Source organism: Paroedura picta, chromosome 1, assembly GCF_049243985.1.
Source record: "Paroedura picta isolate Pp20150507F chromosome 1, Ppicta_v3.0, whole genome shotgun sequence".
Taxonomy (NCBI): Eukaryota; Metazoa; Chordata; class Lepidosauria; order Squamata; family Gekkonidae; genus Paroedura; species Paroedura picta.
The window spans coordinates 65,051,035-65,075,569 of record NC_135369.1 but is presented as its reverse complement, the minus strand read 5'-3'; the positions used below and the strand labels follow the sequence as shown (position 1 = coordinate 65,075,569).

Below are 24,535 nucleotides of genomic sequence, written 5' to 3'. Positions count from 1 at the left end.
GCTCTGCTGCCTTTGTGCTCTGTTTATTGCTGATCTTTGCTTGTTCTTGCAGCTAGAGATCCAGACCTTGCACTGCTTCCAAGCCTTGGAACCTCTTTTCCTCTGACCCCTGGATTCACCTTTGGCTTCCTGGCTTTGGACTGGTCTGCAGACCTTGTTCTTGCTTGGTTTGTTGTCATTGTATTTGTGTAAAGTAACTGTGCCAAGCTTTGCCCTGTGCATGACAAAGGAAATTATTAAGCTGCTGGCTAACTAGGAGGGTGGGAAAGGGAAACGATACTGGAACATTAACTCTGACTGGTAAACACAATAGTTGTGTAAAAAGATGGTGATTTCATGACCTTGACACTACTTCATATGCATTGCTGTTATTATTAGCAAACCTGATAGTCCTGTACATATTAATTTGGAACAGAGTCACCTAAAGATAGGCTAAGGAGTTCTCCTTTGAAGAGTTTCCCAGTTAGGGAGAATATTAAGGCATAATTGAGCATCAATTAAAAGTGGTGGAGAAAAAAATCAGCTTGATCCTCTAGTAACTTTCATCCTGGAAGGGGATATTACAGACAGAGTTTGCATACAATCAGAGCCCCTGCACCAATACTTACTGCCAGTCCTGGTTACTATAAGTGAAAGTGTTCTAACCAATTTGGTTTAAAAGTTTGTGGTGGAAGGGTTAATTAGGATCAGGAACTCTTCCTGGGATCCTAATTAGTTGACCCTATCTTAAGGAGTCTTTTTTAAATTATGAAGGAGACAGAGGCCCTGACTGCTTGTCTGGAATGATAACTAGTGATTCATTATCAGAACATACATATTCCAAAACATTTCTATGCAGCTTGAGAACTTGCTACATTATATCACTCAGGTTGAGGATTAAATAAACAGCTTCCTCCTTACCTAGCTCCCAATCTCAGCATTCAGGGCAACTGAGCTCTAAGGCTAGATTGTTGTAGTTCAAAGATAAATGAAGACTCATCAGCATAACACTATTGTTTTATTGAAAAGCTGAATTTCCCAGTCTCCCTCCAATTCATCATATACCTTCTATTTCTTTAGAATGATTGACGAGGTTTTCCCACCATAGTGCTGCTCTGACTTTAACTCTGTTCCAGCCCACATCCCACTGGCTCCCTCAGCTAAATGGGCTCTCTTGGGAGGGTAGTACGGAAATTAAATAAATAATAATAAATAACTGGCCGCCATGTCTTGGCATTTAATCTGATTGATCAGGGTAGAACTGCAGACTTAAGCACCAGGATCTCTCCTTACAACATAATCCTCTATTATTTCATCCCTTGAGAGTCCCAGTGAGTTAAATGAATAACTCACCAGATCAAACTGATTCATGGGAATCAGATGAATAAAACTGAGGTTTGGCCATCTGCCTACATAAACTCCAATTAGCTACTGCACTATAAAACAAGACCAGCCAACAGTTTCTAAATCATAATTTTCATTATAATTATATCCTTCAGCTCTCATGATTCAGCATATTGCACCCATCTTGTGGCATTAAAGAGAAACATAACATACAAGGGCATAAGTGCGGCTGTCTTGATTATGCTAAAACACGGTTCTTGTCATTACACTGCAGGCCCTTGTTGGTCACTTTAACTGGATTAAAGCTAACATGATCATTTTCTACTCTGAAAAAAATTAAAACTCCAGAATTGAATATTGGGATGATTTTCATCTCATTTTCTTAAATTAGAAAGCTGCTGGACTGGTGATGTCAGCCATTAGTACATTACCAGTTCCCCAGAGGATGATTTAACCACAATGAGAGTTTTCATAATGCTTTGGTGATACAGTGCTTTCCAGATGCCCTTCCAATCCATCTTTCTGTATAGGTATTAAGGATCATGTAGTATCTGTGGAGGTTTTATAGAAACTTAAAATCACTCTTACACACTGAGTCCTAATGCAGCAGCACTATATATGACAGTAAAATGCTGGCCTCTGTGCCCATCATAAAAGTGGTAAAATTAAGCTCTCATAGCCCAGATAGGGTACTCTCCAGATATACAGAAAGCTCTGGCATGTAAATTAATCAAAAGCAAAAGAGAAAATATATCCAGAACTCCCTAAAGAGGATTAAATATGCTGCAGGAGGTATAGAAATGTGTTTTTACTTAACTAGTCAAGGCCTTATTTATCTTAGTTCTAAGTGTGGGTGTACATTAGGATATTCTTGAGTCAAAAATATATCAAAAACAAGCTGTTTTGAGTTGGCTCAGGGATTTCCCGAAATGTCCCAAAACACTCCTGAAACTCTCAGAAGTAATAAAAATTTACTTCCCAAAATCTGGGAAGTGTTTCAGATTTGACAAAGCAAGGAGCAAGGCGGGAGAGAGGGGAAATTGGCCCTGAAACAGCTGTTAGGTAATGCCTGGTCCCTTACATTTTAAAGGGCCAATGTCTTTTTTATGTGGACGCAAGTGGTCAGATTTGCTCTTGTAGAAAATAATAGCCATTTAAAAGTAGAGGGACAAGAAGCTGCCAAAAAAGACACACCACTGAATTGCTGGTAATGGGCTAGAACTGGCCTCCTGGGGCCAAATTCTCTCTCTCTCTCTCTCTCTCTCTCTCTCTCTCTCTCTCACACACACACACACACACACACACACACACACATGTGCACACTTTCACACAGAGATACTCACTCTAAAAAATAAAAGGGGGGAAAGAATGAGTCCAAGACTTAGCTACCCAACATTAGTCTTTCTTCCCAGTTACAGTCCAGCAAGATCCACCCTGATGGCAAGAAAATGATAGGCAGAGCAGCACTCTGATTTCTGGTTTCCCTCAAGTCTTGGCTGCCCCACAGGAATCTCATAGAATCATAGAATCATAGAGTTGGAAGGGGCCATACAGGCCATCTAGTCCAACCCCCTGCTCAACGCAGGATCAGCCCTAAGCATCCTAAAGCATCCAAGAAAAGTGTGTATCCAACCTTTGCTTGAAGACTGCCAGTGAGGGGGAGCTCACCACCTCCTTAGGCAGCCTATTCCACTGCTAAACTACTCTGACTGTGAAATTTTTTCCCCTGATATCTAGCCTATATCGTTGTACTTGTAGTTTAAACCCATTACCGCGTGTCCTCTCCTCTGCAGCCAATGGGAACAGCATCCTGCCCTCCTCCAAGTGACAACCTTTCAAATACTTAAAGAGGGCTATCATGTCCCCTCTCAACCTCCTTTTCTCCAGGCTGAACATTCCCAAGTCCCTCAACCTATCTTCATAGGGCTTGGTCCCTTGGTCCCTCATAAAGACAGTAGAACAGGTAGACCTGTCCTCTTTATTGCCCATAGGAAATAAAAGGACATACTAGTTCCTATGGGTAGGCATGCCCTACCCAATATAAGAACTCCAGAGGCCAGGTCCATTCTCATAGAAAATAATGACACTATAAAATTTAAAGGTACAAGAGGTCACCATGCTGTTTGGTGCCCGAAATAAATCAAAACAGAATCCTGAACCAGTAAGAGCATCACTAGAAAATCTGGGATAACACAACAGGCATCTTATAAAAAACTGGGTCAGATTAAATGTCCAAGTCAAAGAAGAACTGCTCTTCTGACTGCCTCCTGTCCCCTAATCCAGATTTCTTACTTCTGCTGTTATCAGAGCATATAGTGGTAGCTGACCAACCAACAGGCAGAAGAAGACAAAGAGATTTACTGATTCTTTCTTTCTGTCCTTCTGGCACCTTACAGAGGTGTTTTTTGTTTGTTTGTTTGTTTGTATAATCTTAAATTGTGTCCTGGATAACATAGTCCCCATGGTGTCTGAAAACTAAGATGACATCTTTGGCCCTTCACTTCCTAGTATGCTCCAGGTGTGCATTCAGTGGTGTACCTAGCCCATTTGGCACTTGTGGCAGGAAGGCAGGGCTTGGTGATGATGGACCAGGGGGGCTTGGTGATGCAGGGACAACTCATTGAATCTTGATGAGTGTGTGGGGCAACTTCAAGTCAGACTCATGCAGGTAAAGGCAGAGCAAGTGGTCCAACAAGAACCCCCCCCCATACTCCTTTTCCTCCAGAACACAAGTGGAGCAGCAGCCCACAAGGGACAACACCCTGAATGGAGGATGTTGTCGGGCTGCAGAGGAGGCCTCCACAACCCTATGCCAAACCTGCATTGCCAGCTGTCTGCAATGGGGACTCACCCACCTGCCACCTGCTGCCACCTCCCCATGCCTCTCACAAAGAAGCAGTCTGATTGGCTGCCTGGAACCAGGCATGCCCTGGCATACAGAGCATAGTGTGAAATAAGTGTGGCACAGCCACAGGGAGCCAGTCCAGAGTCCTTCAAGAATAGGCACAACCCCGTCAAGCCCCTTGGCAGGTAAACGGAGGGGGGGGGAGGCAGTGTCATCTTACCTTAAGACTGCACAAGTGCACTCTGAGGCAATGGAGTCTCCCTGCCCAGGTGCAGCCTGGAGAAACTGCAATGAATGCAGACTCAGGCTTGGTCACCTTGGCCAGCAGCTTCTGGGTCTGCAGTGAAGTTCCACAGAGCGGGCAGGACAGGACAGGACAGGACAGGAAGGAGGAACCATGCCAGATTAGGTGGTGGGGCAAAGGGGAGGGGTGAAGATGACAGTGGAGCACTAGAGGAGGTGGGCCCTTAGATCTTTCTCATGGGAGGGCATACCTGGACAGGCAGCCTATCTTTCCCAGACAGAAAACAGAATCAGGGACCCATGGCTCCTGGCAGCATCTCCCCAGGGACTGGAGGGCTGCAAGCAGTGCACCGTACATACAGTGGTGTCCAGGACCACTGGTTGCCCCACCCTAGGAATGGTGCTGAGTGCATTGGATGCTGTCAAAACAGAGTCGTTTTTGTTTCTATTTCATTTGTGCCAGTGATTATTTTTTACTGATTTATAGGGAAGAATGTAGAATTATGTTTTTAGGGAAATAATAGCTACATGATCATATTGAAAGGCATTTAGTAGTTATCAATCCTCCATGATTTCTGAAAAGATAATGTTCCTCTGGCTCATCACCAGGTTTTTTAAAATTACAATTTATTTAGCACTATGTCCTTTTGGGTGCCAGTGCAGGCAGAAAGGCAGGGTATAAGTGAACATTTACTATTACATATATATGTAATTGTACATTACACTTCCTTTGTTTTGTTCTAAAAAGTCACTCTTCAGAAGACCATTAAAAAGGTAAAAGTTTCCCCCGTGCAAGCACCGAGCCATGTCTGACCTTTGGGGTGACGCCCTCTAGCGTTTTCATGGCAGACTCAATACAGGGTGGTTTGCCAGTGCCTTCCCCAGTCATTACCGTTTGAGCTGAGTACTCATTTTACCGACCTCGGAAGGATGGAAGGCTGAGTCAACCTTGAGCTGGCTGCTGGGATCGAACTCCCAACCTCATGGGCATACAGCTTCAGACAGCATTTCTGCTGCCTTACCACTCTGCACCACAAGAGGCTCTTATAGAATAGCGATCCCCAACCTGTGGGCCGCGGACCACATGTGGTCCGACTAATTGGAGGTGGGCCCTGAAGGACACCTTCTCCCCCCCACCCCCCGGCCCTTTACTTCATCCCCCCCCAGCTCTTTACAACACACTTCATTGTTGTGGCGTGTCTGTATCTTATTTTGAAGGGATGTTTAAAAATTACCATAGTGATCAGAGAGCGTTAGGGCAGTGGTTGAGAGTAGAGGAGTAAACTACCCTCCCCCCACCGGGCCTCAGTAAAAGGCGTTGAGTGGTCCCCGGTGAGTGATCCTCGGCGTTGAGTGGTCCCCGGTGATAAAAAGGTTGGGGACCACTGTTATAGAAGACCATTAAGAGACTATAAAGAAGCAAGATTACCAGAAAAAGACATGTAAGCACAAAGCAGTTCTGAACTCCAGTGCTTCTTGCATTGTGCTCCCACAATCAAATCCAAGCATGTTAATCTATGAGGATGTAATTTTGCTCTTTTGGATAAAACTCATTATAGAGAACAAAAGCTGTATCAACAAAGCCTAAGTGTGGTACTAATGAGGTTAATGCCTTTGATTTACCAAGCTTAAAAGAGAATCTTTTCTGTATGCCTCTTTCCACACACTAACATTTCTGTTGTGTAGTTACTGGAGCACCTAGTGGCATTTCATAGATCTTGGTATAAGCAGTATCTTTACCCCCCCCCCCCGCTCTCTTTCGACATTATGCTGTGCTGAAATTTAAAACAAAAACTGGCACAATGTGGCCATAGAAGAGCTGTTTATTCTGAACAAGAGATATCATGAGATGTAGGCAAGTCCATACTGCTTATGAAGATCTTGGAAATTCAGATTTGTCCATTCATAACAGTAAAATGCTGTTATAGCTCTGAGCATGTCAGTGGCCCATTCCTGCAGCAGGGTGGTAACCATCAATTTGCCTCGGGGGGGGGATATCTTTCTATTTATTTATTTCAAATATTTTTATTCTACCTTGTAAGCACACTGTCCCCTACTCCAGCTAAGAACCCCTTGATTAGTGGGGTCTGTCATTTATTTTGGTCTTAGTTGTTTTAATAGGCACCCCCATTTAGAGTAAGTACCAAGGGATACGAAACTTGGGGAGTCTCATAAAGGCACCTGGGGTACAGCCATGGCACTGGAGAAATTCCAGGAAAGAGGAAGGGTGTGCTGGAATTGTGCAGTCTCCCTCAAGTGGTATATTTGTTCTCAAGAACACAAAACTTTCATGCTAAGCCCCAAGCTATGCCGAATACATTCATGTTCCTTGCACAAAGGGATACTTCATCAAGGCAACGTGAACCATTTCCAGCTATATACAGCTGGATAACCCTTAAGTATCACTAATACGATCCAGCTATTGGTAAAGGCAGCCTAACATCCAACCCACCCAGGATGGGTCATCAGGAGGATCCTTACACTAATCATTCACTCCCAGTTCTCTGCCAATATACTAAAACTATCCCATGATCAACCTCCCCCATGGAATGTTACTTCCAAGCTCATCAGGCAAATCCAAGCTTCATTCTGAGCTGTGTGGTCATGCTCTGATAGTTTTAGTTCCTGACTTTTCACCAGTAACTGTGGCTGACATCTTCAGAGGCACGACATGGCAAAATGGACATCTCTCCATGCCAAAGAATTTTCCCAGGAGATGGACTGGAACTAGGAATCACTTTTCCTGTGTCTGTTTTTCTTTTTCAGAACACTAGCCAAATGCAAATGGTACTCAGATTCATGCAGAGAGAGACAGTCCTTAAATATGTAAGCTCTAGTCCATGAAGGGTTTTAAAGATCAAAGCTAAAAGGTTTCATTGAGCTCATAAGCAAACTAGTGACCTGTGTAGCAGATGCAAGAAAAGTTGAATACAGTTGCATCACCCAGCGCCAGATAAAAGGCAGGCAAGCTGCATTCTGTACTAATTGAAGTTTCTGAGTCTCAAAAGATTCAAGGTCAGCTTTAGAGACAGCACATTATTGTAATCAAGCCTCAGAGTTCCATACTATAGATCACAAAGGTCACACCTGTCTGGAATAGAAGAGAATCTCTATGTGGGATATAAATGAGAACAACCAACTGACTTTCAAAAGCAGATGAGTCATTCCTAGGTTCTTCACATTGGCATAAAGGATAACAGCAGTCTCATCTATCACAGGTTCACTTTCAGAATGCTGCTATTCCCTTCTAAGACCCCCTCTGCCCTGCCTAGGTTTTGTTTCAGCTCATTCACTTTCAGGCAAATTCATTCATTTCAGAATATATCAGTTGAGTCTGGGCCCCTTGACTCATGTCCGACTCATTTCCTGCCATGTGTGCTTCCTGATTCATGGAGAAGGGACCCTGTGCCATTTTGCCAACCCCAAACAAGGCAATTTCATAATAAATATAAATAAACCTTTCTTATCTCTTCTTTTATATATATAAGTACATAAGAACAACCAAACAACCAGAACGGCCTCTAGATTAAACCGTTTTCAAGTGGGTTTTCCTCTGTGGTTGTTTTTCAATTTATTGTATTGTTAATGAAGTCCTTCAAAAGGATCAAGTTTTCCTCTCAGAATTTAAATCATATATATGTGGCCTTTGGCTCCCAAGTTCGGGGAGGTCTAGTCAAAAGACTGTGATTGGCCTAAGTCACCCAGCAGGCTACATGTGGAGGAGTGGGGAGTCAAACCCGGCTCTCCAGATTAGAGACTACTGCTCTTAACCACTACACTAAATTGAGACTGAGACTGCACCCCTGAGACAATTGTAGGTTGGGGAAATGGTACATGTGGGGGGTGGGGAGGGGGACTGAAGTAACTTCTGCACATGTGCCATGGTCCTAAACTGGGATATAAAAAGCCATGACCAAGTAAATTCAGATGAGACAGCTACTCCCAATTACTTCGTTGATGGACGGCAGTATGTCTTATTACTAACATGTTGATGCTTCCTCCAAGCCCACAACTATAAATGTCCTTACTTAGCAGCTGAATGCAGATAATAAGCTACTCCAGCGAGAGTGCTAATCATAGTAGAATCCCATCTGGCAAATCCATGCTAGGAGTCTCAGCATCTCCAATGAGCAATTCTTTTTGTTCTACATTTATTCCAGGATTTCACTATTTGATTGTCATCATGCAAGAATCATGCTGATCCACAAAGAAAATATAGATGTCTGAAACGTAACCCATGTTAAGACTTGCTGACTGAGAGGCCAAACAGCAGTGCCATCCAAATCAGAGTTATACCCTCAAAGTCCATTCAATGGCATGTAATTCTGAAGACATTGTAAACAAACTCCAGCCCATCAAGGGAGATCCACACATAGAAATAGGCTCCAGTATGTGGATGCCCTTGATGGATCACCAATGAGATGCACAGGCACCCAGAGGCCTGTCATCCCTTGCCTATTTTGCTGTCTTATATATTTTAGCCTCTGGACTGCTGACTGTGTTACTATGGATCTATAGCTCAATCATGCTAGAGCACATACTGTTTGCAGGTCATATCCTTAGCATCACCAATAAGGCAATCTCCAATATGAAGTGTCATCTGAAATCCTGGAGACCAACTGTCAGACAGACAACAAGAAAGCCTCTGGATTTAGCTGTGATTGGATCCCCATATTTATCCAGGTACTGATCCATGTTTTCATTTGAAAGTGAACACCCTTTGGCTCATTTTTACAACCAGGTTTACAAGCAGCTTATACATGTGTTCACTGAGACTGTGAAGTCGTCTTCACAGGACTACTGTGAAGATGACACCGACTAAATCCCCAAGGATGGGCCTATAGTAAGGCTTCGGTAGTATCTATGTTCTTTGCTTTGAATACAGCCAATGCTACTTTTCTGACATGAGGTTTTTACCTTCCATGCACACTTCTTCCTAGCTATCTGGGTATTTCTTATTATACTCATATTAGGAAGGGAAATGTTTCTTTGTTACCAGTTTTTTGTGAGCACATGCCTTGATTTATCCTCTCTAGTTCTGGTAAAATATTTTTTTCTGTCTTTTCACTTTATTATCCTGTAGTGTCTCTCTCATTCTTCTGTGTCACAAGCACCATAAATTAAAGTCAGTTAGCATTTACAGTCTAATAATTCATTGTCTTTGAATGCTAATATTCTCACTGCCAGTGCTGCAATACATTCCCTCCTATGACCTTTGCTTCTCAGTACTTCTACAAGAAATAGAAAGGTTGCCTCCATCTAGCTAAGCATTCAGGCTCGAACATTTTATTTTAAATTCTTCACCAGTGTGGAAAAATCAAACTCTCACATTCCTCATAGGGTTATCACAGTATGTTTATCACTGGAAAAAAGGAATTATTGCTTGGAGAAAGTATTTGATACCTCATTTGATACTTCTTAGTACACAAAATGTTTTGTCACCATAATCTTCCACAGGGGTGATTTAGCTTTCCAGCCCGCTGCTTTCAGTGAGGAATCCCCAATATGGGACCCGGGGGGGGGGGCTCCACGGAGCCCACCAGCATCTATACTTGTACCCACCAACTGTTTTTAAAAGTGATTTTGCCGAGCAAGGCTTCTGATAAGCTGTGAGTATGTTTGAAAATTCTTTAAAATAATATGTTCATCATAAAAGATGTCCTGTTAAACATAGGATCTGCCTGAAACATTGAAGAGTTACTATTAGAGTTATACATGAACTCACTCCCCAACATTTGTGTTTGATTCCACTCTCTGCAGGTATTTCACAGTTTTATCTACCACCTTGTGTCAAAATTTAAAAGGTGCTTGCCAGCTAGAAAACCTTGGGACCCCTTCCCTAGATGGTTCAGGAAGCTATACTTCTGCTATACTTCTGGCATGGCAACTAGTGAAAAAAATTACACAGGGATTATTTGTTTTATTTCATTTATACTTTGTTTTTCTCCCCAATTGGGACACAGAATGGCTTATATCATTCTCCTCTCCTCCATTTTATTATCACAACAACCCTGTGAGGTAGGTTAAGCTGAGAGCTTATGAGTGGCCCAAGGTCATATAGCCAGTTATTTGGCATATGCAACCTGACTAAAGTTGACAAGGATGAGCTAAACCCAGCAAACTCTCTGGAGGTGGTTACAATTTCTGCTTATTCGCTTCTCTTACTCATGATGATCCATGAATAGAGTTGAAATGGGGAGGCAGCTAATTGGAATTGCATTTGCAGGAAACAAACAGTGGGGGCTGAAATTACTGTGCCTAATTATTTCAGATCGAAACAGACCACACACAATATCTCTTGCCAAACAGCTGTAATTAAAATGATTTAAAATAGAATAGAAAAATGCTGGCTGGAAGCAAAATTGTCAGGAGGTCTTTTGTAGGAATAAAAGGAAACTGTCAGCTGCGGATCATAACACTGCCGTTCCAATGGAGGAGCCCTGCCAAGGTTCATCTCACTAGAGAAAAATTATTAATGGTTATAATTAATTTGCTTGTTTGACTCCACTGTTTGCATGTAGTTCTCTGAAGTCCTCCAGAAATACACTGTTCCCCCTGTTCAGGCAAGCAGTTTGCAGTGTTTGCAGGAGCAATGTCTACTTAATTTAAACTAATGGCTAGCTCACATATGTAGCAGCAGCATTACATTCCACCCATGTGGTCAACGTGAAGTTTGCATCGGATATGATGCTGCAAAGATTGTCCCACAGATGGGATGGTATTGCAGCAATCCGCATACTTGTCACATGCTACGTGGGTATTGCAGAAATCAGTTCACTCACGACACAAGACAATATTGTCAGAACTGGAGTAATTCTGGACAAAGCTCAGTAATAGGTCTGGAAAGGAAATCTGGAGACAGTTCTATGACATAAGCAAAGTTGTCATTAAAGACGATCCTGAAATTTCTTGGTAATGAATCTACTTTGAGAAACTTTGCAAGGTTGAATGCTGTCTTCTAGCCCTCCAACAAAATGCTAACAAGTCTACAGATAGTGGTTGGCTAGAAATTCAAATAATAATCTTATCCATTTGGTGCCTCTTAATAATTGTGAAACAGCGTTGGGGGATAGACTGTCCGGCCTCTCCAGGGCCAATCAGGGTGCAGCCAGCTGCACCCTGATTGGCCCTGCCCCTACAGCTCCCACCCTCCCTGTTCTAGAACTGTTAAGGGGAATTCAAATGCATATGCTGTCTGCGAGGAGACTGAAATGACAGACTGGTTACTTGAAACTTTCATCACAAAAACTTCTCGTTTTTAAAAACTGTCAATGAGAACACAGCTCTTACATAACAAGGTCAATTTGTTAAGAGATTGTAAAAATTCACCCATAAACACACCCATTTTGATTTGGGCTGGATTATCATATTGCACTTAAATTACAATGCACGAAAGGAAAATCCCTATTGCTGTTTTTAGTGGGAAAATAAGCTTGCTTCCAGTCTGTCAGAATAACCATACTGTATCTGTCTCAATACTTGTTGAGATGCATAAGATATTTGTGGCTAAAATCCTACATGTAAGTCACTGGAACTTTCACCATTGTATTCATTGGGTACAGGATTTTACAGCATTAATGCTTACCTTCTGTTGACTCTTCAGAGTAATCTCTCTCTGGACCATCTGATAAATGGAGCTGTGAGAATTCATCTGCAGTCACTCTATGCCAGGTCCCGTTATGGTCCCCTCTTAATGGTGGAGAATATTCTAGATCACAAGGTAATTCAAAATTGCAGTCGAAAACTGGGAATGGAAAAAAACAAAGAAACAGAAAGTCATTTAAGTTTGAGCAAACTATTATTATCCTGCTCTGCAAATTTCTTCCTTTGTTTGTTCTTCTTCATTAGGAAAATATCAGGTCTGTGGTTTGTCAGTATGATTCAATATCACTAAGTGCTGCAAAAGAAACTACTTTTATACAACCAGAAATAATAAGAACTTGGAAGGATCCTTTCTTGACTTTTACTTATTAACATGTACCTTGTCTTTCCTCCACGAAGCTCAACGCAGCATGTTTAATTTGCCTCTATTTATCATCATGAGGTTAGAATGGGGAAAAAGTGACTATCTCAAAGACACACCATAAAAGGTATGTATGGATTTGAACCTGGGTCTCCGTAGTCATAGGATTACCTAGGATTACCAGCTCCTTCTTTAGAAATAACCGGGAGATTTGGAAGTGAACCTTGGGGAAGGTGAGGTTTGAGGAGAGGAAGGACATCAGTAGGTTATAATCAGTGGGTTATAATGCTATATAATTTGCTCTCCAAAGTCCCAGGAGAACTGATCTGGAGATCAATTGTAACTCTGGGAAATCTCCAGTTCCCATCTAGAGGTTGGCAACCCTAAACTACTACACCCTGTTGATTAGTACAAGATAAGGTGAAGCAGCAGTCAGGAAAGAATTAAATGGGATATTATGTCTATCATCCCAAAGTAAGTAACTCTTAATGTTTTGTTTTGTCCCTTGTGTGCATAGATGCAAACAACAACAAAGAAGCAAGATGAGGAGTACAAGGTGAGAGGCACCAGGAGCAATCTTTAAAAGGTCCTGGTAGAAAAAAACCTTCCCCCATTATTCTGTGTCTTAGGACAGCAGCTTTTGAAAAGCAAACCTTAGTGATTGTGCTGCTAAAGAAATAAACCACATGTCACAGCATCCAAGTGTCTGACCTGTGGACACTGCCATTTTAGGGAGCATAACTAAGGCCATTTAAAAATGTTTCCAAGGGCCTGATTCTGCCTTCTGCATGGTATGACCAGATGGCTCTGACGTCCCTGTCCCAGTGCCTTTTCAAGTGCTGAAGCTGGCTGTTTCAGCACTTGAACAGGCAAGAATGAGTGTGTGTGTGGGGGGGGGAGGGGGGCAATTTTCTAGTCCTAGAGTTCAGCCCTGAAATTGTGGCCATGGCCATGGGTTGGACACAGTGCCATCAAATTTGCCCCTAAGGTGTTGCATGTTGCTATCTTTATCAATGCTTAAATTAACATGTTGGTGTTGTGGATCTTTACTTGAAATATGGTGGGGATTGAATCTGTTTAAGTCATTTTCTTGTAGTTTACTAATATTTGCCCCAAGTCTATAGCTGGCAGAGAAATATCAGAATTCGAGGGGGGGGGACTATTCATCTTTGGAGATTTTCATTAACATCATTTTTTTTTCAGGTCTTGAGCTGTGATTTAACCCAAATAATTGTTTGGCACTAGCCAAACCACCTAAGTAATTTTTAAACTTCAATTAGATTTTCTGCTAAACATCTTACTATTTTTTCTACCTGCATAGATCTTCACCCCATCTTGGAGGCATCATACTTTTGTATCTTAAGGTTAATACCCTTGCCCTTTCTCAGAGCTATTTCAGATAATTCAGCTATTTAATGACAAAGTTAAATGATTAAACCTTTAAATTCATCTTATACTTTTTCAGACAGACAGACAGACAGACGGATAGATAACTTTCTTGTCATTCCAAGCACAGGCTTCACACCAGACAACAGATAACAAACTCAGTAGCAATTCATAATGCATCATAAACAAGGAGTGGCATGTAGCTCTCGTATTATTGTGTAAGTTGCTATCAAGTACACACTGTGTAGAATATACTTTTGACACCACTCAATTTTTTTCTCTGTGTGCATGTGTGATTTTTTGAAGATATCAAAAATGGTTATAGAGAATACTAATCTGAGGTCTATTTCCAGACTCAACAAAACCTACTCCCTATTTTTACATATATTTAATATATGTAGGAATGTACTTCATTTAGTCTGGAAAACTGGACAGTTACCCCATTCCCATATAGTTGGCTTTTCTCCATAGTGATTTCTACCCCAGGACACCCCTCAATATTCATGCCTGAAATCTCTCTCTCTCTCTCTCTCTCTCTCTCTCTCTCTCTCTCTCTCTCTTTCTCTCTCTCTCTCTCTCCCTCTTTCTCATGTTGGGAACATTACATTTATGTATAGCAACTGAGTTTCAATTATATACTAGTGTACAGTGTATTGAACAAGTGATTCCTCTATATATTGCACAGATATACAGAATGATGACATAGTTGTACCATTTGATTTTGGATTCATTCTATCCTATGACAATAATGAGAGGAAATCCACACTTCCTGTTCTGCCCTCAGTAAATTGAGCTGAAAATGGGATTTCAAATATGATAAGATCTGCCTTGGGAGAGGCTTCATTTGCCATGTGTAAAATCAAAATGATTCATTTAATTAAAAATCAAAATAAAACCAAGATTAGGCACCTAGTTCGTTGTAAATGCACATTATACATATGTTATCTAAATTCATTTATAAACTGCCTTGACTTGTAATTGTCTTTTCCTGCTGTTTATTGGCTGCTACAAAAATGTGCCTTAGCATACCTAATTTTTTTTTGCTGGAATTGTTTGCTAACAATTAGGGAAACAAACTGGAAAGGCATTTCTAGCACATACATATCTTTGCTATACTTTACATTCTGTCATTACCTATACTTTACATTCTGATATTATTTAGCTTGTAAAAATGCATTCTGAAAATGCTAGAGGGCGTCTCCCCAAGGGTCAGATATGACTTGGTGCTAGCACAGGGGATACCTTTACCTTTACCTTTACCTATTCCTTTGGAAGTTTTCAAAATATTTAAATAAATCCCATCTTTTCTTTTTTTTAATCTGAAGCTGTAGAGGAAAGTAATTAAATTTAACAGAACCTGGAGAGATATCCCTTTTTTATGCCACTACCAAAAGAAATGACTAGATATACAGCATTAGGAAGTAGCTTTTTGCAATGACATTTCTGAGAGATTTATATCTGTATACATTTATGCAGCAGCTGTATGAGCACCATGGATCATAAAGGAGCTGCTAAGGTCCAATGAATCACAAATCTACTTTTTACATCCATGCTAGAAACTCTTTGGAGCCAAAGTCACTGGACATTTAGGAAACAGTCTACAGCGGTGGTCCCCAACCTTTTTGAGGCTGGGGACTGTCGGCAGCAGGGAGGGCGATTGCCCGGCCGTGCATGCTGGGCATGCGCCACGCGCGGCCGAAACTGCACATGGGTGATTCTGGTCACGCATGGCGCATACATGCATGCGCGGCCCAGCCGCGCATCCACAATGTGCGTGCGCACCCCTGCTTCCCTCTCTCCCCCTCCCACAGTAAGAAGCTTGCCGTGCCGCAAGCTTGCGGCCTGGGAAGTTTTTTACTGTTGGGGGAGGGGGCGGGGAGAGCGGCCCGGTGGTTGGGGACCACTAGTCTACAGGAAGGAAGGAAACTGTCACAGATCACTGTGATAAATCAAAGCAATGCACTAGTGCCATAATTAGAACTCTTATTGGGATAAATCTATATTTTAACCAAATTAAGGATACAATCCTAAACTCTTTCATATACAATGAAGTTGTTGCTTATGACTGAGCTGCCAAGGTAGGACTGTGTACATCTCTGTGTACATTGGCTGTACATCTCTTCACAACTTCTGGTGGAGGTGGGGGAAGCCAATATCACAAATTTGCATTTGATGGAAAGTCCGTAGAGTTGTATAACCCAGAAAGAAATATTCAACAAAATGAGGTGACAAATCCACAAAGCTCAGATTCTGTAATGTAGGCCATTTTTCAAACTGACTTTGTATTCCATTTTAGTAACTGGTGGGCTTATGGATTTTTTTGTCATTTCAGACAGACCCATTTTAGTAACTTGTTACTAGCAGAATTCATTTACCTGGTCATACAAACCTACTTGTGTTGGGTTACAAAGTTGTGGTTGAGCTGCTTTTGGAGGAAACTGCTTTTTCCATTATCTACTTATTTGTGGCGCTTTAGGATTTTTATGTGACAAGGATATGTAGAGTTTCATCCCTTGGGGGCAGCTTGTCTCCTTTGCTTTAGTTTATGAACCTCATAAGAAGCCTCTTGTGTCACAGAGTGGTAAGGCAGCAGTCATGCAGTCTGAAAGCTCTGCCCATGAGGCTGGGAGTTCAATCCCAGCAGCTGGCTCAGGGTTGACTCAGCCTTCCATCCTTCTGAGGTCGGTAAAATGAGTGCCCAGCTTGCTGGGGGGTAAACGGTAATGACTGGGGAAGGCACTGGCAAACCACCCCGTATTGAGTCTGCCATGAAAACGCTAGAGGGCGTCACCCCAAGGGTCAGACATGACTCAGTGCTTGCACAGGGGATACCTTTACCTTTATGAACCTCATGTTCTTTCCTGCATTTCCGATCCCCTCCATCTCCTCTTTCTCACTTCTAAGCAACCCTTTTGCTCCATTCCTTTTTCTTTCTCCCTTGAAGCTGAAATATACAGAAGAGGCAGACAAGGAAGAAGGAACCTCGTCTGCAGCCACAGAAGTGGCAACCACCATGGCAATGGATAACAGTGATGGAGTGGCAGCCCCAATCACAGCACCTGGGTAGTTCCAGTAGCTGCAGAAGCTCCACCCCTTTTTTGATGGTTTGGCAGAGAAGCTGTGGCAAGGTACCAAGATGGTCTCCCATTATGCCTCCGAGTTCTGCCAGTTGGCAACCAAAGTCTACAATTGCAATGAAGCCACCAAGGTTTAGTTTTTTCACAAAGTACTCCGATCTTATGCAGCAGTGCATGGGGGAGGCTAATCCTAACACCCGGCCACCCTGCTGTGATAGGAACTACGACTTCCCTCTCCCTTCCTAAGACCAGCTGATGGGCAGCAGCATCCACCTATCTCCATGGCAGATGAATTGCTGCTCTGCAAGTCCTCCCTGTGAGGAGACATCTCCTGGGATTCATGGGGTGCTGCCTCAGTAGGTGGATGTGCTGCAAATTAAAAGCATAGGTTGTGGCTAGCAGCCCAGAAAAGTTTCCTTGGGCTGCCTGCTAGATGCACGGGGGGTGGGAGGGGTAGGGAACATGAGAGGGAAAATCTCCAGAACCCAACATGTGGCTGGAGATAGAGGAGTACCAGACGGGCAGAGGCTTTTCCTTCAGTGACCCCTCTCAACACAGCAACAAAGCCACATAGGGATGCCAGGCACCCATCAAAGGATCTAGCCACTCAAATCTTGGCCCTGGGGCTTCAAGCTTACCTGCAGCTAGAGACACCAAGCACCTGTGACCCTGGAATTCCCCTGCTGTATCAGGATGAGGTTCAGGATCAAGAATTGGGTCCCTGGGTCCCCCTCCAAGATGGCTTGAGTCTGTGATGGTTCTCGGGATGCTAAGGCCCTTCATCAATGTCCTCTGGCTTGGGGTGACTGGTGCCATCTCCTCCATAGATGCCCCGCAGCACATTGAAGTAAGGGCATGTCACTGGTGCAGCTCCGGATACCCTGTTGTGGTTCACACAATGAAAGTACTCCTGCCTGAGGCTCTTTGTCTTCATATGACCCATTATGCACGGGGGTTTTAGCGCACATTCGGGGTGGAATGGCAGCGACTAAAATCACGGATAACGCACGGAGCCGGCTGCAACCGGCTGCAGCTTCGGTGCATGCCGCCGAAAAAGCCGTGTCAGTGAAACGCGGAAGAAAGCGCAGCTTCCGGGTGAGCGGGGCGCAACCAGAAGCGGCGCCCGGATCGGCGCGTGCATAATCGGTTACTCTGGGTTTTGCCGCCGTCGCGCCCCGCCCCGTGTATAACCGGTATGCGTCACGTCTTCCCCCTCCGCGTTTTCCATGTGACCCGAAATCGCCGTTTCGGCGGCCGTGCATAATGGGCCTATGACACTCGAGCCCTGTCCAGTTGTGCCTGAGAGCCCTCATCTGGCAAACCATGTCCTTGAATACCTTCCAGTTCCGATGAGAACTGTTGAGAGCCTCCTGGGCCTTCTCATCAGAAAAGATGGCCAGGAGGTCTCTTACTTTGTTGTCCCTTAATGTGGGTCCCCTTGTGACAGTGGTGGAGGGTAAGGAGGTAGCCTGCGATGTTGAGGAGAAGGCTGAAGCCTGCGAGCTGGAATCCATCTCAGATGGGCAGTTACTTACAGAAAATGGCTAGCAAGCTGAGCTTGTAGGCTCTTTTCCTGCCTCGCTCTACCCAAGGGAATTCTCGACTCCTGATTGGGTTGAGAACCTTGCTGGACAAGTTGATTGGCCGACACGAGTTGGATTTCTTTGTCCCTGGCAATGTTTCTCTCCTCTGTGGAGTACACGGCCACAGTCATTTCATGTCATAGTACAGCAATACCATGGCCAGCAAAGTAAGAAAAAGCATGTGTATTCTAAGCACAGGAGAAATATCCCCATAACGCAGACGCCTGGCAATGGGCAAGAGGTCTGCCACATGAAATCCCCCTCCATGACTATTTATCAGCTCCAAACAAAATAGAAATACATAAATGTGTATAGGTGGATGCTGCCTCCACTCTCACTATAAGCATGTTACCTTAAATAACATATCTGTACATTCATTTTATTTACCCTAAAATGTATTAATGTTCACTTTGTGCAACATTGTATTTTTTTTATTTGTTTGCCATTTAGTGTGTTCGCGCATGCACCTATGTGTTACTGCACGAACAGCACCATTTTTTTAAAATTCTGTGGCCAGGAACAGGGATGTGGGTGTGAGGGTGGGGCAATGCTTCCAAGACCATCACACATTTCCCCCTGTATAAGGGCTTACCCCTGGTTGCTCACTGGTTGCACACTGATGGGATGCAAGATTGAAGGTGAAGATCAAGTTCTGGCAATTTCCCTCATCACAAGTTAAATCTGGCCAAAACTCAAGCCAGCTCATGGACAGCCTCAGGATGCAGGTAACGTCATGTGTAGGGGGCTCAAAAAGCCGCCAACAAAAGAATTCCAAGATGGCAACAAGGATGGAGGTATGAGTGTTTTCTCCATCCTTGGGAGATATATGTTATCAGTTCTTCGGAACACTGATGCATTCTAGACTACATCAAGAGATGTAGCTCCGAGAACTCGCTTGTCCCTCTAAAAGGGGACTGGAGTCGGGGAAAGCGACTGAACAGTTGAAACAGAGAGAGGAACACGACCAATAAGTATCCCAGAACCCTTGCCTCCCCCCCCCCCACTCTTGCTTCAAATAGAAAGACCCTCCCAGAGTTTAATATCTGGTTACTGGACTTGGCAGAGCCGGCTCTGAGGGAAAGAGCTTGCAAGTCTGACTCCTCTTTCTTTCTTCAGCTGCTCCCAGCCCCCAGACTCATGTGGTGGCAAGGCATGGGTGGGGCTGGGAAGGAAAGAAACCTAGCTGCTTTAACATATTCAGAGTTTTTCCATCTAGCCATATTCCACTGACTGGTGTAGTGGCAGAGTGCAGCTGAGGTTTTGGTGATGATGTGGAATAGTTTTTAGAAAGTGGTAAAGGTTGCTGTGGTCCAAGGAAGGAGTGATGGATTGTGAAAGCTCCTGCTGACAGAAAAGAACGATGCGGGAGGAGAGGAGTGACTTGGAGTGACCCATGGAGTATGAGAACGGAAGTGGAGGAAAGAGACTCTCCCATTCAGACTACGGTCTAAACTACTGCTACCAGAGATGAGATCGGACCGTTATTACAGTGCCATCTTCTGGAGGTTGGGTTATTTGGAGCGAGACTAATCAACAGAAGGAGATCTGAATAACTCAGTGCAGCTGCTCCTGTCTCCTGGACCCTAAGAGGAACTGGGGGTGTTCTTTTTCTTTTCTTTTTCCTTCTCTTTACTTTAATTAGTTAGATTATATTTGCCACTGGAGGACGGCTGTGGAAAGTCACCAAGGCGCAAGATCCCAGCCACTACCTAGTGGACAGCTACCTATAGTTAGCTGTTAGATATTTGCAGAGGGTAGAAGGAGTGCTTGGGTAGGGTGGGTAAGAGGGATAGGGGTAGCTTAGCTAGCTAATTACAGAAAGGAAATATTAGTTAACTCCTAGTTGGTCTGACTGCATCCTCCTTATCTGCCGACTGCTACCATTGCCTTCTACAGTGGGTGGAAGTTTTGCAGATGGACAGGGGAACAGGCTTTGGGGGCAGGGTCTCACCGAGGACACGAATTCCAACAATTTTGGGCCAAGGGAGACATAGCAGTGGGAGAAGGTTCAATAGCAGGGGGGGTAGCAAACGATGCTGGTCTGGGAAGGCCCCACCCATGGGGCTCCAATGGGGTGGGCCTGGTGAATACAAGTGCTGCCCTTCAAACCTTCATCCAATCTCCAGAGAAGGAGGAGTGAGGGCTAAGGTGGAACCGACGCTGATCCTTTGCAATGCCAGGTTGATTAACAATAAGACCTCAACCTTGTGGGATTATTTTGCAAGGCATGGCAGAGCTGGCTTGTGTGACTGAGACTTGGCAAGGGAAGACAAGACCTTGTAAGCAACCTCTACCACTTTCATAGAATCATAGAATCATACTTTCTTGTAAGACCTTGTGCCGCATGGGTTCTCTGTCCTTCACCAGCGTCAGCTCCATGGTAGAGGGCATGGGTTGGCAATCCTGGTCTGGGAAATCTTTCCCTTCAGGGCTCTCCCTGTGCCATCGATTCTGGGGATCAAATATGTTGACCTAGGATGGAAGAATCATAGAATCATAGAATCATAGAATCATAGAGTTGGAAGGGGCCATACAGGCCATCTAGTCCAACCCCCTGCTCAACGCAGGATTAGCCCTAAGCATCCTAAAGCATCCAAGAAAAGTGTGTATCCAACCTTTGCTTGAAGACTTCCAGTGAGGGGGCACTCACCACCTCCTTAGGCAGCCTATTCCACTGCTGAACGACTCTGACTGAGAAAAACTTTTTCCTGATATCTAGCCTATATCGTTGTACTTGAAGTTTAAACCCATTACTGCGTGTCCTTTCCTCTGCAGCCAGCAGAAACAGCATCCTGCCCTCCTCCAAGTGACAACCTTTCAAATACTTAAAGAGGGCTATCATGTCCCCTCTCAACCTCCTTTTCTCCAGGCTGAACATTCCCAAGTCCCTCAACCTATCTTCATAGGGCTTGGTCCCTTGGCCCCAGATCATCTTCGTCGCTCTCCTCTGTACCCTTTCAATTTTATCGATGTCCTTCTTGAAGTGAGGCCTCCAGAACTGCACACAGTACTCCAGGTGTGGTCTGACCAGTGCCGTATACAATGGGACTATGACATCTTGTGATTTTGATGTGATGCCTCTGTTGATACAGCCCAAAATGGCATTTGCCTTTTTTACCGCTGCATCACACTGCCTGCTCATGTTTAGTTTACAATCCACAAGTACCCCAAGGTCTCGTTCACACACAGTGCTACCTAGAAGCGTATCCCCCATCCAGTAGGCATGCTTTTCATTTTTCTGACCCAGATGCAGAACTTTACACTTATCTTTATTAAATTGCATCTTGTTCTCATTTGCCCATTTTTCCATTGTGTTCAGATCTCGTTGAACTCTGTCTCTATCTTCCAGAGTATTTGCCAGTCCTCCCAATTTGGTGTCATCTGCAAACTTGATGAGTAGTCCCTCCACCCCCTCATCTAGATCATTAATAAATATGTTAAAAAGTACCGGGCCGAGCACCGAACCCTGAGGTACCCCGCTACTCACCTCTCTCCAGTCTGATGAAACACCATTGACAACAACTCTTTGAGTGCGGTTCTCTAACCAATTCCCTATCCACCTAACGATCTGAAAATCCAGATTGCAGTCCTTCAACTTATCCATCAGAACATCATGGGGAACCTTGTCAAAAGCTTTACTAAAATCCAAGTAAATGACATCAACCAAATTTCCCCGATCCAGCAAACCTGTTACTTGGTCAAAAAAGGAAACTAGGTTGGTCTGGCAGGACCTGTTGGAGACAAATCCATGCTGACTTCCTTGGATCACCAAATTGTCCTCCAGATGTTTGCAGATCGCTCCCTTTAATATCTGCTCCATTATCTTCCCCACAACAGAGGTCAGACTCACTGGTCTGTAGTTTCCCGGGTCATCCTTCCTCCCTTTTTTGAAGATCGGAATAACGTTTGCTCTTTTCCAGTCCTCCGGGACATCTCCAGTCCTTAAAGAGGTTCCGAAGATGATGGACAAGGGCTGTGCAAGTTCTCTGGAAAGTTCTTTGAGTACTCTCGGGTGCATTTCATCTGGACCAGGGGATTTGAACTCATCCAGTGCAGCTAAATGCCTCTCGACCACCTCTCTATCCATGTTAACCTGCCACCCAGACACTATCCTTTGGCTACAGCCATCTCTAGATGTGCCTAAACACTTAGACCTGTGGGAAAAAACAGATGTAAAATAGGCACTAAGCCTTTCTGCTTTCTCTGCATCTTTCGTTAGAGTTTGTCCATCCGCACCCAACAGCGGGCCTATTGCCTCCTTTACTTTACGTTTGCTCCTCATGTAACTGAAAAATCTTTTCTTGTTACAATGGGCTTCCCTGGCCAATCTTAGCTCACTCTCAGCTTTGGCCTTTCTGATGATTGATCTACAGTGCCTAGTAACCTGTAGGTACTCTTCTTTAGAGCTCTGTCCTTCCCTCCATTTCCTGAACATTTTCCTTTTCTTTCTTAGTTCCTCTTGAAGTTCTCTGTTCATCCAAATAGGCTTCTTAGAGCTCCTGCAGTGTTTTCGTATTTCTGGGATAGTCATTGATTGAGCATGCAATAGCTCTTGTTTGAGTAGCGCCCACCCTTCACATGCTCCCTTCCCTTCCAGCATTCTCGTCCATGGTATGACACTCATCATGTCTCTGAGTTTATTAAAGTTTGCCCTACGAAAATCCAACATCCGCGTCTGGCTACAAGCTTCCTTGGCTCCCCATCTCAAAAGGAATTCTATGAGGACATGGTCACTTCCCCCTAGGGTCCCCACCTCCTTCACCTCATCCACCAACTCTTGCCTGTTGGTCAGTATTAAGTCCAGTATGGCTGAACCTCTTGAGGTTGAGAACGTGGCTATCTGGGTGGTGTACTGATCAACCACCATGCCGTCAGATTCCCTGATGGCCCAGCTGGAGGCAGCGAATGCCTGGACATTGCAATACCCCAAGATTTTAATTTTGGAAGGCTTCAGTGTTCATGCATATGCACCGCCCCAGGACTCTGCATCATGCAGATGCACCACCCCTAGTGACAGCCATGGAAACAGGGGTGTTCTAACAATTCGTTGCTAGTCCCACTCATCAGGCTCAACTTACTCTTTGATGCAGGTGTAGAGGTATATCTGGTGGCAAGTATCAGCATACCATGATCAGACCACCATGCCCTGAAGGCTTTAAGGATACCAACCCTTTCCCGGTTGTCGGGAACCCGCTTGCTAACTGAAAAACAGGGTGCCCCTTTGAAGAAAACGTCACGCCAGGCCTGGTGAACGGTACAACAGGAACAAGCTTTATTTCAGCAACGTGGAGTCCGCTGGTATGGAGTAAGAGCTTCCACCGAACTCCAGGTGGAAGCTCCCTTTTATACAAAACCCACCTCCTTAGGCTGTATTGCCCCACCCAGTACTTGCGGAGGGAACATGCTGATACAATCATGACTCATGCACATATGCGAGGTTTTCCGGGGTTCCTGATGGCCCATTTTCCTGGAACAAAGGGCCATCTCCGGGCCCTTGTCAAAAGGTGGAGGGGGACATTGAGGTTCTTTAGCGGCCATTGCCACCTCAACGATCGGGTGGGGCGCCCAGCTGCCGGCTTGCCTATGATCACCATGCCCTACCTCCGTGATCGCGGCCGCCTCTGATGGCGGGGTTCGGTCCCGTTCCCAAGCCACCAAGGACCGAACCACGACATTCTGCCCCCCCAAAGGTCCATTCTCCAACCCCCCGGGGCGGCCAGGATACCGCTTGTGGAAACGTTCAGTGAGTCGGGGCGCAAGGACGTCCGCTGCCCAGACCCATTCCCGGTCCCCCAAAGCGAAGTCCTTCCATTCCACGAGGTACTGCAACTTCCCCCTGTGGAGTCTAGAGTCCAGGATATCCGCCACCTCGTGGTGCTCCCCCCCCGGCAGGACCTCGGGCGCTGGCGGGGAAAACACGGGGTGCCAAACGTCACCGTCCGGAGTTTTTTTTAGAAGGCTCACGTGAAAGACGGGATGGATGTGCCGGAGGTTCTTGGGGAGCTTGAGCTTGACCGAAACTTCGTTGATCGGGACCAAGACCTCGAAAGGCCCCAAAAACCGAGGGCCTAGCTTCTTGCTGGGCAAATTCAACCGTAGGTTCCGGGTGGAAAGG

The 24,535-nt window shown here is 44.5% G+C and overlaps 1 protein-coding gene across 1 annotated transcript in view; it reads right to left on the bottom strand.

Moving 5' to 3' along the window:
* Positions 1 to 24,535, bottom strand: part of ALK (ALK receptor tyrosine kinase) — an 816,801-nt gene that overhangs the window by 513,656 nt on the left and 278,610 nt on the right. The window contains exon 3 of the mRNA XM_077341212.1: positions 11,997 to 12,155. Within this exon, the coding sequence (XP_077197327.1) occupies positions 11,997 to 12,155 (159 nt within the window). The remainder of the gene's footprint in view (positions 1 to 11,996; positions 12,156 to 24,535) is intronic.